The sequence below is a fragment of the Lolium perenne genome, chromosome 4 (assembly GCF_019359855.2).
Source record: "Lolium perenne isolate Kyuss_39 chromosome 4, Kyuss_2.0, whole genome shotgun sequence".
Taxonomy (NCBI): domain Eukaryota; kingdom Viridiplantae; phylum Streptophyta; class Magnoliopsida; order Poales; family Poaceae; genus Lolium; species Lolium perenne.
The window spans coordinates 119,095,320-119,112,057 of record NC_067247.2 but is presented as its reverse complement, the minus strand read 5'-3'; the positions used below and the strand labels follow the sequence as shown (position 1 = coordinate 119,112,057).

The following is a 16,738-nucleotide window of genomic DNA, read 5'->3' as shown; positions in this document are numbered from 1 at the left end:
GTCGAAGAATGAAGGGGGAAATATCATCTCCAACTGGCACAAAATCAGAACAATTTCATCTTCCCATTCTTCAATCTCCTTGACATCTATCACCTTTCCGTACAACACCTTGAAGTACTTGCATAGCCTTATCAGTGGTATAGATACAGTCTCAGGCAAAGATCTACATAGTGCCAAAGGCATCAAATCTTGCATAATGATATGACAATCATGGCTTTTCAAGCCAACTAACTTCTTAGTATCTAAGTGCACCTTGGGATAAAGATTGGATGCATACCCATCAGGAAATCTAGCATACTTGATAACCATGCAGAAAATATGTTTTCCATCGGTATTCATCTGATAAATTGCTTTAGGGAGTGAAGGTTTAGGTCCGGTCGTATCAGCATGTAGATCAGTCCTTATTTTCATAGCCTCAAGGTCCTTTCTAGCATTTAAACCATCTTTTGATCTTTTATCTACATCAAGTATGGTATTTACTATGTTGTCAAATGTATTTTTTCAATATGCATAATGTCCAGATTGTTTCTGACAAGAAGTTTGTCCCAATATTCTAATTGGAAGAACACACTTCTCTTTTTAAATGTTGCTTCGACAGGGTGAACATAAATGTCAACATTTTCATCTTCGTCGGACATTTTCTTCCTTTTCCTGTCTCCCCTTTTTTGTTTCTGCAACTTACCATAATCTGTATGCAGACATGCAGTCATAACAGATATTTCTTTTCCGGATGGTTGCTTTGGAGGTTGTCTAAACTCAGTCTTTCCATTAAAAGAAGCTGCATCTAACCTGTACACATGATTATCATCTAGGAATCTTCTGTGCCCTAAGAAGCATGACTTGCGCCCATGCTTCAAATACCTTCTGCATGTGTTTAGTAGACAGTGAGAGCAAATGTTCAAGCTCTCACCACTTATGCAGCCTCTTCCGAGCCAGTCAGTAATAGTCCAAAGCAACGCAGCACGCAACAGAAATCTCTCCCCAGTACGTGCATCATGTGTCCACACTCCTGGTTTCCAAAATTCTTGGAGATCATCAATGGTTAGCTGCAAGTACACATCCATTTCCTTTCCAGGACCCTTCCTTCCAGGCACTATTACACTCAGTATGAAATTGGATTCCTTCATACAGATCCAAGGAGGCAGATTGAGTGGAATGAGAAAAATAGGCCAAATGCTATAGGACAAGTTCATGTTACGAAAGGGATTAAATCCATCTGTTGCCAGAGCAAATCTTATATTCCTTGGATCATTACTGAACAACTGGTGGTTGGAGTCAAATGATTTCCATGCTGGAGAATCTGCTGGATGCCTCATCATTCTATCTTTAGTTCTACCATCATTGTGCCAAGTCATGTATGGTGATGTTTTTGAACACATGAATAGCCTTCTAGCCCTAGGCTTCAATTTGAAGTGTCTAATAACCTTCTGAGGAACCTTGTACACCCTTTTTCCATCTACCCCTGTGTTCACACTCTTCCATCTACTAGTCTTGCACACTGGGCACTCTTGGAGGTCAGAGTATTCTCCCCTAAACATGATGCAGTCATGTTCACATGCGTCAATACTCTCATACCCAATGCCAACATCTTTTATGTACCTCTTGGATGCATGAAATTTTTTTGGCAGGGTGTGGCCTTCTGGTAGTGCATCTTTAAACAATGCCAAAATTTCATCGTAGCATGTATTAGGCACTTTCCAGGTATTCTTCAAGTTTAATAACCTAACTAGGAATTGTAGTTTTGAAAAAAATTTGCAGCCGGGGAATAATTCTTTGCTGCCATCTTCTACTAGTTTTTTGTATGCTTCTTCATCAACATCAAAATCACTATCATCAGCCTCTGAATCTTCATCTTCTGCTTCCCCATCTTCATCCAGTCCTAAACTTCCAGTGTCATACATTCCAAAGCCATCGAGCAACATTTGGTCCATCTCATCATTGTCAGCATGTTCTTCATGATCACTGTTTGTGTCAACTGCAGCAGCTCCAGGTTGAGGTAAACTAATGTTGTCAGGGTCCGCAAAAGCTTCTCCGTGTAGAGCCCAAGTTGAGTAACCATGCATGAAACCATTACATACCAGGTGTTCACTAACCAGGCTTCTATTATTCCAAAACCTATTTGCACATGTTTTACAGGGGCAAAGTACTCTGTTAACCATTCCAGCATTTTCAGCAGCAAATTGCAAAAACTTTGTAACCCCAGCAGCATATTCAGCTGTGGATCTGGGTGCTCTCATCCACTGCTTATCCATAATGGCCAATCAGTTAACTAATTAAGCAGACAATCAAACAGAACCTGCATAATCCCATACTACCGTCGTTAATTTACCTAATTAAGCAGACAAGAAACTACTAATCTTCAGATATACACGCAATACAAGTCTATGTTAGCTAAAACTTTCATCTACTGGAATCCAACACTTCAATCAATTTAGTAGTACAATTGTAATGCCAAATCGTTGAGAACTCATGAAATAGCAACAGCAACATCAATCAACAATAGCAGGGAACTCATGAAATAGCAGGATCTAGGAAGGAAATTCTCACCACCGTTGCTACTCTCGCCTGTTACATATGTTGCAGGGCGGGTGAGTAACGAGCGGCGCGGATCCATTCACGAGGAGGAGCGGGTTCCAGGCGACGACCTAGGGAACATTGAGTTTGTTAACGTATGCATGTTGCTCTAAAAAAGGAAAACAAATCCAACTAAACAATAAAATGAATAATCGTGTTTGCCTACCCAGCATTTTTTTACATTGCTATTTAAAAAGTTGCTTTGCCATTTCATTGTTTGGCTACCTTTTTTTTGCAGTGGATCAGTTAAGTAACCACAAACAAACTGTGAAGCTATTATACATCACACTATATCAGCAAGGAAGCAAAAAGTACTGCCTCCATTCTACGGGTCAGAACAACTCTAAATATAGTCATATTGCCATGACAAGCATCATCCTTCAGTGTCTTTGCAGTAAGCCAAACTGAACAGCTCTAAAAGTGCCCAGAGGCCCCTGTGGCCTTGTCAACCATCCCGCAATCACGATGTGTCTTAGCACGGAAGTGGGAAGCAATCGGCTGCGGTTTCTGATGATGCTGAATTAATTTGAGCAGAATAGAGATTACGCAACAAACATAAACTAGAACCTACACATGGATGTGAACATCCCTGTTCAGCCTAGGTGAACATCCAGACGGCAACATTCCACATCAAACAAAATATTAACAAAAACCATGCTAGAGCAAGCCTACTACATCTATCCACCACAAGCAAGCCTCGCATCCGGGCAAGGAAAGGAATGGAGATATCTCACCTTGGGGCAGCACTTGGCGCAGTCGGAGCACCGGATGTACTTGACGTGGCCGCGGCCGTGCTTGTTGCGCCCGCCGTTCCTCCGCTTGAACGTCTGCAACACACGGCAAACAACGGTGAGGCAAAGCTAAGGACGGCGACGAGATCCGCGGGGAGAGGGGATCATGAACTGACTACGACAGCTTCTGAATTGAGAGGGAAGGAGAAAGGGAGGCACGCACCAGGAACCTCGATGACCTAGGCAGGCGAGGCGCGGCTGGGCCCTCGACGGCGAGGGCGAGGACCACCTCGACTGCGACGGCGAGGCGCGGCTGGGCCGTCGACGGTGAGGCGCGGCGACGGCGATGGAGCGCGCGGCGACGGCGATGGAGCGCGTGGCGCGGCGACGGCGAGGGCGAGGACCACCTCGACTGCGACGGCGAGGCGCGGCTGGGCCGTCGACGGTGAGGCGCGGCGACGGGGATGGAGCGCGAGGCGCGGCGACGGTGCGGCGATGGGGATTGGAGCGCGTGGAGTGGGGATTGGATACGCGATTGGATACGCGATTTTTAATGTGTCTGATGGCGCCTAATTTTTCAATGATTTTAATATGTCTGATTTTTCAACTAACCTGGTTTTTAAACACATGTTTGATTAATATGCCTATTTTTTCAATGATCCCTGATTTTTCCATTAATAATAATTATTAACATTGGCTAAATAATTACAATTTGTTTGTTTTGTTTGTTTGTTTTGTGTGCCATTTTACAATTTGTGTGCCATTTTACAATTTGTTTGTTTTGTTTTACAATTTTATAATTATGGGTGCCATTTTACAATTTTATAATTATTAACATTGGCTAAATAAATAATAATGGCCTGATTTTTCATTTGTTTCTTTTGTTTTTAATTTAAAAACTTTATGCAAGTTTATTGAACAAAATCTACTAGTCCTAAAAGATCACTAATACTCATCTTCTTTGTGGCGTTTTACCCGACCGACCTCCGTCGACACATTTGCGTCAAGTCGGCGTTGTACAAAATACTAGCGGTACGTGGTTGGTACAAATTATGTCAATTTTGGGTAGTACAATTTGGAATAAGGTAGATATGTGGGAACTACTCATAAACCTTGAATAATGATGAATAATTTGAACTAATACATTTAAAAAGCAGGGACAATATATGGTGCCCTCACTAATTATAATTTGAACTTTCCAAAGAAGATACAAATCAAATACCTCACTATATCATATGTACCAAAGGAGTGTATATCACCACAATTGAACATGTCATGTCATATAAGCTACTACTAGCATCATATATCTACCAAAGAAGAAAAACACTTCAGCCCAAAATAGATTCAGTACTACCAGCAGCATCCAGAGAAGAAAAACAGATTCAGTACAACCAGCAACATTCAGACAAGAAGAACACTTCAGCTAGTCCCTCATTACTCTTCCTCAAGCTTCAGGATCTCCATCCTCAACCATGAGAATGGATATCTCCGGCGCCATGGAACTTCCCTGTCATCTATGAACGTAAACATGCAAACATCTCCCTCCTTTAAATTGAATGCCTTCACTGCATATGTCCACGACTTGTTGTAGATCATAGCCTTCCCAGAATCTTGCAACTTCATCCGACAGTACTTCTTTAAATTACTTGTAGGTGTGCAAACAGCCACACTGACTTCTTGTGCTCTTGCTGTGATTCCAAGTCTTACGCAGTGACTGTCCATCATGAACTTAAACAGGAAGGAACGTGTGTACTGCGCGGTAAACTCCTAGAAAGGAATATGTTGAATTAAGTCAGAAACATTTATAAATCAAAGATCATATACAAGAAAGGACAAGCTAAAGGTCAGGCTATTTATGATCTTGAAACTAACAGTTATGCATACATATCAGCTATTTCTAGGCCAGGTTAATAGAAAATTATCAGCTATTTGTTAATAGTGAAGGTAGCATGCTATATCTCACTGTAATGACGAATAGCTGACAAATAACAGTAACTAACCAAGAAGCACTCTCCAGATGGTGTCACATTAGTTTCGTCAAGTGTGCAAACGTACTCCTTAGTGGTTGGCCTTGGTAACACTTCAGTGACATTTCTAAGAGTCATTCTCTGATGAAAGTTCAATTCAACAAAATTTCCAAAGATGCAGTAATTGTCAAATGGCTAATCAAACCCTGGAAATCCTGGACCTGCATGCAATTTATGTGTAAGATAATGTTTGGAATATTCTTTATAATCCGTCGATCCATGTGTACGAGAACAAACCTCTTACTATGATTTCTTTCTTCTCATCATACTCATCTTCTTCGATGAGCAATGCTTCATCATCACTCATGTATGGGTCTCTGAAAATAAAATAGTCATCTTTGTCGCTCACATAGTCATCCTCCTCGCTCACATAGTCGTCGTCCTCGCTCACATAGTCGTCTCCATCATCACTGATATCCTCATCTAAATCACTGAAAAATGTTCAATCAAATGACGAATAGGCTTATCATTGAAATGTGTCCAAGCCTTATCATTGAAAAATGTGAAAATAAGCTTTAAAAATGCAGTACTAAAAACTTCAGAGGTGGACACACCACACTCTGAAATTAACACTTCAATGTCATTGTGTGTGTGACTTGACAAGGGGAGGCAGAGTGGACATGTGAATGCATGGATGCAGCTTTGTGCGTAAAAATTGTTTAGTTTCAGGATATCATAAAGAGTAAGTTTGTGCTGTACCAAAATTAACACATGATCATTAGGAAACCTAAGAAGTGACCAATTAACTCAGTCCCCTTCTCTCAAATCAACTGAAAACAGCATCTAGTACTACAGCTGGACAAGTGCTACTACAGCTATAGCTACAAGTTCAGGTTAACACTCATACTTTTACCATATGCACACAATATTGGCCAAGCTACTGCAGTAACTCACAGCCTGGTCAATCATAATATGTGATTCTATAAAACCTGACAGTACAACATAGCAGATTGATTTTGTAGTAAGACGTTGCTTATGCCATTGATAATATAATATGATTCTCCAAAATCTGACAGAGAAATGACAACTAACTGAATGTGTGCTGTACCAAAATTGTGCTGTACCAAAATCTGACAGAGAAATGACAACTAACATGATCATTATAGGAGGATGGAAGGGAGGCATACATCGTTGGCGGACGACGCGCTGTTGGAGTAGGCTGCGCAGGTGGCTGAGGGAGCGCCGGTGGCAGAGGACGCGCCGGTGGAGTAGGCTGCGCAGGTGGCTGGGGGAGCGCCGGTGGAGGAGGACGCGCGGATAGCTGAGGGAGCGCCGGTGGTTGATGCCGCGCCGGTGGCTGAGGACGTGTCGGTGGCTGAGGACGCGTCGGTGGCAGATGCCGCGCCGGTGGAGGAGGCTGCGCGGGTGGCTGACGACGCGTCGGTGGCGGATGTTTAAATTCAGAGGTGGACACACCAAAATCTGAATTGCTATACAGTAAAGAAATATGGTTCAGTCAGTACCACTAGTACTGTTTAACTGATCAACTATAAGTTTGTCTAGTCGAACAATCATTTGTTATCTTTTTTCCTCTTACATTTTTATTCAGTAATAATGAAGTGGTGGGAGTAGTCACATAAGAAATAACAACAAAGTTTGAAATCTAAACGAATGTTGCACTTTAGCAGGAGGAGAGAAGGGAGGCATACATGATCTCCTGCGCTGTTGGAGTAGGACGCGCCGGTGTAGGATGCTGCGCAGGTGGCTGGGGGAGCGCCGGTGGAGGAGGCCGCGCCGGTGGAGGAGGATGCACGGGTGGCTGAGGACGCGTCGGTGAAGGATGCCGCGCCGGCGGAGGAGGCTGCGCCGGTGAAACCCTGCATTTTTCATTGTCATGTCAGCTTCTTTTAAGTGATCACATTGTGAAGGTGTCTGAATAGGAAACATAGTGATCATGTTGACAGAGTGTACATAGTGAGATACTGTGCCGTGTGTGCAACTGATATTGTATGATAATCATACTACAATATATTTCCTAAAAGTGCATGGGTGAGCGACAAAAGAACAATGATCCAGAGGTAGCTTTACAGTAATGCAAAAGGTGATCCTTAATTTTTGTACAACTTGCTGCATTGCACCACTTTTAATCTGTTTCTTAATTAGTTTGTGCCCCAGAAATCAATTAATTAAGAATTAACCATGAAGGGGTTATGGAGAGTGTAAACATATATCAAATCAAGTTCTAGAAGTTGTCAAAACACTGGTACACAAGAATCTACTTATATGCCTAAGGACAATGTTCCTCTTATAAGTTGAACAGTGCTATACATATACAACTCTAAAACATAAACTACATAATATTTAGTGCTACAAGAAAAACCATAATTCATCACAAACAACAGCGGCACAAGGGCAAGGTGGAAGGGAGTTCACAACAGATGCTACAGAAATAGTCTACAGGGATATGGTCCTTCTGCATTTCCTTGCGGATGACAGTTCTTACAATTCAACACATGCAAATAATTCACCTAAAATAGATACACAACTAAAAAGTACCTCCATGGATAAAAAATATGTAAATAAAATCCAATGGCTAAACTTAATTAGATGATGGTTGTAGAGGCAGTTCTATATGGTTAAATGATTTAACTGTTGCAACACATATAGGGAATGGTTTGATGGTATTGGTATTCACGCATCCTTGAGGAAACCAAACAATGTGTCCAATCATTAATCTAACAAAACAACATGGTACCAAACATGATCAATTTTACTACCCAGCAAGGTGAACAGCTGTAAAATGTAAATAATCAAAGAATTACAGCGTGGAAGATCCCGGAGCCGGAGTGGAAGACCCATGCGGTGGTGGAGGAGGCTGCGCGGGTGGCTGACGACGCGTCGGTGGCAGATTCCTCACCGGTGGAGGAGGCGTAGGTTGCTGAGGCCGCGCCGGAGGCGGATGCTGCGCAGGTGGCCGCGCAGGTGGCTGAAGCTGCGGCTGGGGGAGGCCCTGCGCCGGCGGCGACTTAAGGCGCGGAGGATTCCATGGAGCACGTAGGTACGGGTGGAACCGACGCGGAGGTGGCGCCATGGATTCCTGGTCGGAAGGTGACGCGGAGGTCGCGGAGAAATTTGGGGATTTCTGGTCGGAAATTGGGAAGGTGGCGAAGTTTGCAATGAAACCCAGAAACAATAAGGAAAATACCTGAGGGTTTGTCTAGTGGAAGGTGAGAAGGTGGAAGGGTGCAATTTTGATACAGAAATACCTGAGGGTTTGTTTTGCAAGAACGAAAATATATATGCCTCCTCGCACTCTCTTATCCCCTTTCGTCTCTTCATTACTAGGGTTCTTCGTTCTGTCCGGCGAAGAGGAGAAGGCGCGGCGACATCGAGCGCGGCGATCTCCACCGGGGCGGGTGAGGAGCGGGTACGACCACGCAGCTCAGGTTGGCTTCTCATCCCCATCCTAGGCTCATGCATTCTAGATTTGGTTGGCTGCTCATCCCCATTCTCTGGCAGATTTGGTTCCAATCAGTACATTCTTTGGCACTTTGAGTGATCTTAGGCTGGTGAACTCTGAATCTTTCAGTTGTAACAGATTAGAGATTTGAATCTAGATTTGAATCGAACTAAAGGAACCTGTGCAATACAAGTTTTGCCGAGGCTTATCTACAATATCTACTATCACTAAACTAATAATAGACAGAGAAATAGGACTACCTAGCAGTAACAAAAAGGAGATGGGTGCATGGTATTAGTAGCGAAATCATGGGGTACATAATCTTAAAAAGGTTGCGACCATATAGAACTGCCGTGAACAAAGATAGGACTTCGTCGGATGATTATGTGTTTTTTTTTAATTTATGCTATTTCTTGGCAAGCACATTAAAAAACACATAACCATCCAAAGTAAATGTCAATAAGCAAATAGTTAGTCCGGACCAAGTGATTTCAAAATTACTTGATATGTTCTTGGCAATGGTTCATGTCCTGATGACTGCATCTTATGAAATACCATATTACTTATAACAATGGTTCATGTCCAAATTACTTATACCACTGCTGCTGCTATAGGTGCTTGGCCAAGTTGCTGCATATATGTGTGTACCTGTTTGAATGCCATATTTACGCATCTGCGTGGATGAACTACTAGTGTGTATGTGTGTGTGATCTTAAGCTGCTTCATGGTTAACTGTAAAATTTAAATCAACTAAACATTGGCAGAGAAAGAGATTGTCTTAAAGCCTTATGCTCATAGCTTGTACAGATAGAATCTATGACCATGATGTGCTTCCTGGCACAGCAGGGATCTCCTGAGTGTAGATATTTATGCCAAACCAACCCATTTTTTTGGCAGAGCATCACTAATAATCTCAGCCACATTTTATCTCATATAGCTATTTATTTCATTGATGTCGCCTTGCACGTAATGCTTGGCTAGCATCTTTAAAATTGTAGAGCTCATTTTTTCAGCTTGCACAATATGTACAAAACCATGTATGTTAATATATTATTAAAAATCAATTCAACATTGTTTTATTTAATACCTTGCTACATTTCAGAGATGGAGGTGGGGAGCACGATGTTAAATCCTATCGTGCTCTCTGATGGTGAAGAGGAGATGCAGATGGACATGAGTGATTCGGTCATGGACGTCCCGGTGCAGCAGCATGTGGTGGTTCATAGGGGTATGTGTCTTCACATGCCTACAAATATGTCGATTACGAGATAAACGGATATGTCTCTCACACAAATATGTACAACTATTATCTGCAGGACCGCGTATAACTGGCAACGAGGAGTTTGATAAGCACTGTGTTTGGGGAAACAATCTAGTACTCAATGAAGACCAATGCAAGGCCCTCACAAAGATGGTTCGTCAGTTCCCAGGAAAACCAATCAAGTACTATGTGTACAGGATGAGCAAATCTTCTGTCATTCAAAAGAACTGCAAAATGGTGTGTACTAATTTTAACTCCTTGCATAATTTCTGAAAAAATACTAGGTACTGCTAGTTTGCTACTTTGTGGTGCTTTGATCTGATTCATGCCCCCACTCTGTATAAAGCTTTTTGCTTCAAAAATGTTTATATTGGGCATGCAGTTGGAGATTTACTTTTCTTGTTGGAAGCAGACATTGGTACTGTTATTCCTGTGTTAGTATGTCATCTTGCTTAAATATAGATTTTACAAATCCAATATCGATTAAATCTATATTTGCCTTGTGCATGTTCAATCATCACTTACTAATTACTAATTTACTACCAGTAGTTATAACTGCCGCTTTACACTCAGCTTTTGTAGGGTTTGTTAGTGTTGTTGTTTCCTTAGGTGATCATGTGCTACTTGTTGATCTGTTTTGTTTCCTTAGGTGATCATGTGCTACTTGTTGATCTGTTGTTTTCTTAGGTGACATTGTTCTAGTAGTTTATATATGACAGACAATCTCTATTTATATAATCTTGTTTTTTCTTCAAATTGTGTAATTTTAGTTGTGCCTCTTCTCCTGATGTAAAGAAGCAGACAAATATACTAGTACTTTAGGAAGAATACAAATAATCTTTCCTAATGATTCTCAAATGTTTCTATTTTGCAAGGAATTTTCTGCAAAGTTCACAGAGAGGTACCTCAAGAAGTTCCTCAGTGATGCAATTGAGCTACCAGTCCAATGTGCGGGATATAAAAAGTACTACAATGTCAAGATGAGGCTAGGAATAGATCTAAAGAGGGCAATGCTGACAAGTGGCTGGGCGAAGGCTGTAAGGAGGTTCGGCTTAGAAGAAGGTTGCGTCTACATCTTCTGCTTCTCTGTCGATAAGAAGGGCCATTACCCTTGGCTTCTCATCGACCCCCTGGAAGCATGAAGACGGTGCCAACGGTGCCAGTGGTAACATTTTGGTTTGGTGGTAGCATTTCTCATAGCACTGTTGTGCTAGTTTGAAATGTTGGACTGTTAAGTAATCTAGTTAAGTAATGGACTGTTAAGTAATGGACTGTTAAGTAATGGACTGCTAAGTACCGACTGTTAAGTGTCTGTTAAGTACTGCTAAGTATGGACTATTAGAAATGAACTGCTATGTGTCTATGCTACTGTTAAGTACTGCTACTATGCAATGTTAGTATATATGTGTATGGAATGTTGCTTCCATGTGCAGCTTTTCCTCTTTCTATCAGCTTTGAAGTCTTAATGAACTGCAATGTTAGTATATAGTTGACAATCCCTGTTAACTATAGGATTACCAATGCTACTGGTGGCTGATATAGGATGTTTGTATATGCTAATGTTATGTTTATATCCCTGTTAACTATATGCTAGCTATAGCATTGTTTTATCCCAGTAATGAACAATTGTGGCATTTAAAAGTGCCCCAAAAGGTATACATCTATTGGGGCACTTCAAAAAGTGCCCTAGTAGGTGTACACATATTGGGGCATTTGAAAAAGTGCCCCAAATGATCAATTGTGGCATTTAAAAGTGCCCCAAAAGGTATACATCTATTGGGGCACTTCAAAAATTGCCCTAGTAGGTGTACACATATTGGGGCATTTGAAAAAGTGCCCCAAATGATCAATTGTGGCATTTAAAAGTGCCCCAAAAGGTATGCATCTATTGGGGCACTTCAAAAAGTGCCCTAGTAGGTATACACATATTGGGGCATTTGAAAAGTGCCCCAATAGGTATACAATTAGGGGCACTTTGGAAAAGTGCCACTAATTGGCTACTATTAGGGGCACTTTGACAAGTGCCACTAGGACAAGTGCCCCTATATCTATACCGTGGTGTAGTGAGACCGGGATGAGCATGTGCAACCAGGCAAAGTACCCTCCATCCAGCTTCTGTCGCAGATGGCCCGGCAGCAGCACGGCGTCGACGACGTACACGGCGAGGGCGAGGGGGGCCTCCTCCTCCGAAACCGTCTTGATCACCCTGGCCGCGCCGCCTTGCCACGACCTCCACAGCCACACCGTTTTGCCGTCGTCGCGGAGGGTGATGCTCTGGCTCCTGTTGGCCGCCAGCGTGCGCACCGCCACCCAGTCGAAGCCCGCCAGCTGCGCCCGGACGTAGCGCCCCACCGTGGCGTGGTGCAGGAGGACGTCCAGCCGGTCGCTCTGGGCGAGGGCTCGGAACGTCGGCTCGAAGGAGTCGACGGCCTTGTCGTCGGGGCAGAAGAGGGTGAGCCCTCCGCCGCCCGGTACGAGGCGCTGCTGGAAGACGTCGCTGACGTTCGGTGTCGCGGCGACTAGGGCCGCGAACCTTACGCAGCCACCCGTGGACATGATGTCCATGAGCTGCCCCTGCGGAGGCAGCGGCGGTAGCGGCGCGTCGGACCCGTGGCCAAGGCCCGAGTCGGCGGTGCCTGGGACCTGAAGATGTGGAAGCTCGTCGTCACCGGCGGCGGTGGCTCCTGACGCGAAGAGCAGAAGGCCGATCAGAACAGGTGCCGCTAATCCCGCCATTGCGCGTCGATCGCGAAGTCCCAGAGCTAGCTAAGCGGCAGCGAGCTAGAGAGGGGGAGGATCAGTGGAGTGGAGTTGCTATGCTACTGGTTAGGACAAGTGGACTATTTATGCAAGGTGACGGACGGAGAGGGCAACTGCGACGAAGGGAGTGGGGAGCCTATACGTGTCGGTCGAGTGTGTTTGTGCATCTATATGTGTTCTTGGTTTCATCACTGAATTAGCTCGCACATGTTATCTCAATATATTCGTCCTAATCACTACTGAACTGGGACGTCGTGTCTGCATCCCACTGCATCTATATATGTTTTGTGGTCATCATCGATTAGTTTGCACATTGTATGTGCACCTAGATGCTCTCAGCTCGCCAGTGGTATGCTGCTATATATATACAGCACGCAAGCGTTAATATTAGATGAGAACTGAAGAAGCTAGTGGGCCTCGGTGTATTTGCGTTCCTTTTACAAAACTCTAGCTTACTGTCTGGTACTCATATTGATCTTGGACGGTTACAAAACTACTACTTCATCAGGAAATAGGATTCCCGGCATAACTACACTTGGTTGCTTCTTGGTGGTTGCATTGCATCCAAATATCAAATGAGCATCCAATGGTACACCGAAAGTCCACACATTAGTTGGTCCATGCCCGCTTTGTTTCAAGACAGCTTGACAACATGTCACACATCGACTACTTTTGTTTGCTTTTGTAGCATGTAGTGTGGTACGTATGTTGTCTCAAGATGAAAATCCAAAAAATTATACGTATTTCCATGGTATTTACTAGATACATTGCATTTGTGAGTCTTACTTTTATTTCGGTTTGGTCGCGGGGTGGACTTGTTTTGGAGTTGGGGGAACTCCGCCTACCCTACATCAACACTAATTTGTATGTGCATCCAATGGTACACCAAAAGTCCACACACTAGTTGGTAGATCCCGGCTTTGTTACAAGACAGCTTGACAAGATTTAAAAGGGACAATCTGAAAAGAGGGTGCATTTTCCGTGTATTGTTATTGGCGGCACTCAACAAAGAGAGGGCCACGTGGCAGCGTCTTAGATGTCCAACCCTTTGCCATGTATGTCCACAACGGCACTAGGCAAACTTAGACCATTTATGTCACCTTGACACTCGGAAAAGAGAGAGGCTACATGGCTGCACCTGGCAAAACCAGTCTTTTCCATGTGTCTAACAGAGACACTCGGCAAAGATAGCGTTGTTAACTTCTACCAAATGATCCAAAACTTTTCTTTCTCAATTGTCAACCTTGGACACATGAGAAAGCCCTTTGCCGAGTGTCCGTGGAACTACACTCAGCAAATACACTTTACCAACTTAGCCTTAACCTAATTTTTTTTCCGATTAGTTGTTTGCATTTTGCCGAGTATTTTTTGGTAGTAGGCAAAGTCGAGTGGACTATTTATGCACGGTGACGGACGGTGGTGGGGGAGAGAGGAGTGTAAAGGCTCAGTCGATCAAGTTTTTTCCGTCGCATGAAATTAGCCGATTAGCATGCATCCCACTGCATCTATATATGTTTTGTGGTCATCGTGGATTAGCTTGTACATGAATGTTCACCTAGCTGCTCTCCACTCACCAGTAGTACGGTGCTATATACGGCAAGCCATGCATGCTTTAATTTTCAATGAAGACACGTGAGGACTAAAGAAAACTTTGGCTTACTGTCTGGTAGTCATATTGATCTTGGGCGGTTTGGACCGACTACTACTTCAGGAAATACATTCCGGGCATGGCACAGCTAGGAAAACTCGGATGTTCCTTGGTGGCTGCATATAGCATCCATCCAGATACCAAATGAGCATCCAATGATCGATGCTGGACTTGTATGTGTTGATGCTGGAGTCGTCTACCACATGCATTTGTTGATGACCTTGTGAACTAGAACTCAATGATTTTGTGAACTTTGTAACTTGTGAAACTTGCGTACTCATGTTGAATATCCTAGTATCGAGTGTAAGTACGTATGAACCAACATTTTTATGTGTTCCTCTTGTTAGAGATAGAGTAGATCACGGACGTTTGTGTCCGTGTCGTGTGCGTTACCTCCCCTTCTCCCCTGATGTATCTATCTCCTATATAAGTAAAGCATATGCAAGGGGCTCGGGTATCCGAGTAGAACCCTCCTACCTGATCGTTTACATGGTATCAGGCCGGCTCTTCCGCTGACGAAACTGATCGCCTCAAAACCCTAAAACACCATCCCCGCCGCCGCCACCCGAGCTGACCACGCCGCGATCCCATGGCCTCGCTGTCCACCGTTCCGCTCGCCCACCTCGGTCAGCCTCTCTCTGACAAGCTCACCCGCGCAAATTACTCGGGATGGCGCGCCCAGATCTTACCACCCATACGCGGAGCTCGCCTCTACGGACTGCTCAACGGATCCGACGCTGCTCCGCCGGAGTTGCTGACTCTCGAAAATCAAGAGTAGGATCAGCCCTCCAAGACATCTCCCAACCCGGCCTATGATTCCTGGATCTCTCGGGACCAGCTAGTGCTTGGGTATCTCCTTCAGTCAATCGGCCCGGAGGTTTTGCCTCATGTGCAAAGGATTGAGACCGCCGCCGGTGTCTGGCGTGCGGTTGAGGAGATGTTCGCCTCTCAATGTCAGACCAAGGTCACGAACCTTCGGATCCAGTTGGCGAATACAAAGAAACTTCAGATGACCACAGATGCGTTTCTCACCAAGAGGCAAAGCATAGTTGATGAACTGGCGGCCGCCGGCGAGATTATTAGCTCTAAGGAGCATGTTTCCTTCATCCTCGCTGTTCTTGGTGCGCCTTACAATGCCCTGGTTGCTGCACTCGGCGTCGTTCCCACGCCACCATCGCTCTCCTCCCTGTACGCCCAGCTCCGTGCGTATGATGAGCGTCAGGACATGCTCGGCGCTGGCTCTGAGATGGTCTTCGAGACATCTGCCAATGCTGCTCAGCACCAAGGCCGTGGGAGGAACAACTACTACTCCAACCGGCCTCGCAGTGATCGTGGTGATGGCTATGATCGCCGTGACCGGTGAGACGATCGCCGTGATGACCGCCCGCCTCGCCGAGATGATCGTCGCGAAGGACGTGGTGGCGGACGTGCTCCTGCTGGGGGGCCGTGGCCGAGGACGTGGCCGGCGTCGCACTACCCCCTGGGTGGACGTGATGTGTCAAATATGCAACAAAGAAGGTCACCCTACCCGTGATTGTTGGTGGAGGTTCCAGGATGATGATGACGCAGATGATAAGGAGGCCAATGTTGCTTCTTATGGTGTTGATACAAATTGGTACCAGGACAGTGGCGCCACACATCACATCACTGGAGAACTCAACAATTTATCTGTTCGTGACAAGTACCGCGGCAACGACAGAGTCAACACTGCAGGAGGTAATGGTATGGTTATTTCACATGTTGGTCATTCAATTGTTCGTACCCCTGCGCAAAAATTCCATCTTAACAATGTCTTACATGTCCCACATGCATCTAAAAACTTGCTCTCCGTTCATCGATTTACTCTTGACAATCATGTGTTTATTGAATTCCATCCTTTCTTCTTTTTGATTAAGGATCAGGTCACGAAGAGAGTAATTCATAGAGGGCGCTGTGTTGGGGGGCTTTATCCACTCATATCTTCGTTGATGTCTACGTCCCAGTCTCCCAAGCATGCCTTCGTTGCTGCCAAGCCCTCACAAGCAAGGTGGCATAGTCGTCTAGGTCATCCAAATTTAGCCATTGTTAGACAAATTGTTAGCAAGAATAAACTTTCTTTTGTTAGATATTTGAGTTTAGAGTCTGTCTGTGATTCGTGTCAGCAAGCTAAGAGTCATCAACTCCCATATCCTATCTCTACTAGTGTTTCTACGGCCCCTCTTTAGTTGATCTTTTCTGATGTATGGGGACCTGCACCTACTTCTGTGGGACGTCATGAATATTATGTAAGCTTTATCGATGATTATAACAAGTTTACTTGGATTTATTTGCTTAAGAAAAAGTCTGATGCTTACTCTG

At 44.3% G+C, this 16,738-nt stretch overlaps 1 protein-coding gene across 1 annotated transcript; it reads right to left on the bottom strand.

Moving 5' to 3' along the window:
* Nucleotides 1-11,982: 11,982 nt before the first annotated feature.
* Nucleotides 11,983-12,824, bottom strand: LOC127293741 (fasciclin-like arabinogalactan protein 1). Its single transcript, XM_051323387.2, has one exon. The coding sequence runs from the start codon at nucleotides 12,727-12,729 to the stop codon at nucleotides 11,983-11,985; it is 747 nt and encodes a 248-aa protein (XP_051179347.1). The 5' UTR covers nucleotides 12,730-12,824.
* Between the last annotated feature and the right edge of the window lie 3,914 nt (nucleotides 12,825-16,738).

What these genes read in the sequence shown, in the direction of transcription:
- LOC127293741 (XM_051323387.2), bottom strand. Translation starts at nt 12,729, where the DNA reads ATGGCGGGATTAGCGGCACCTGTTCTGATCGGCCTTCTGCTCTTCGCG.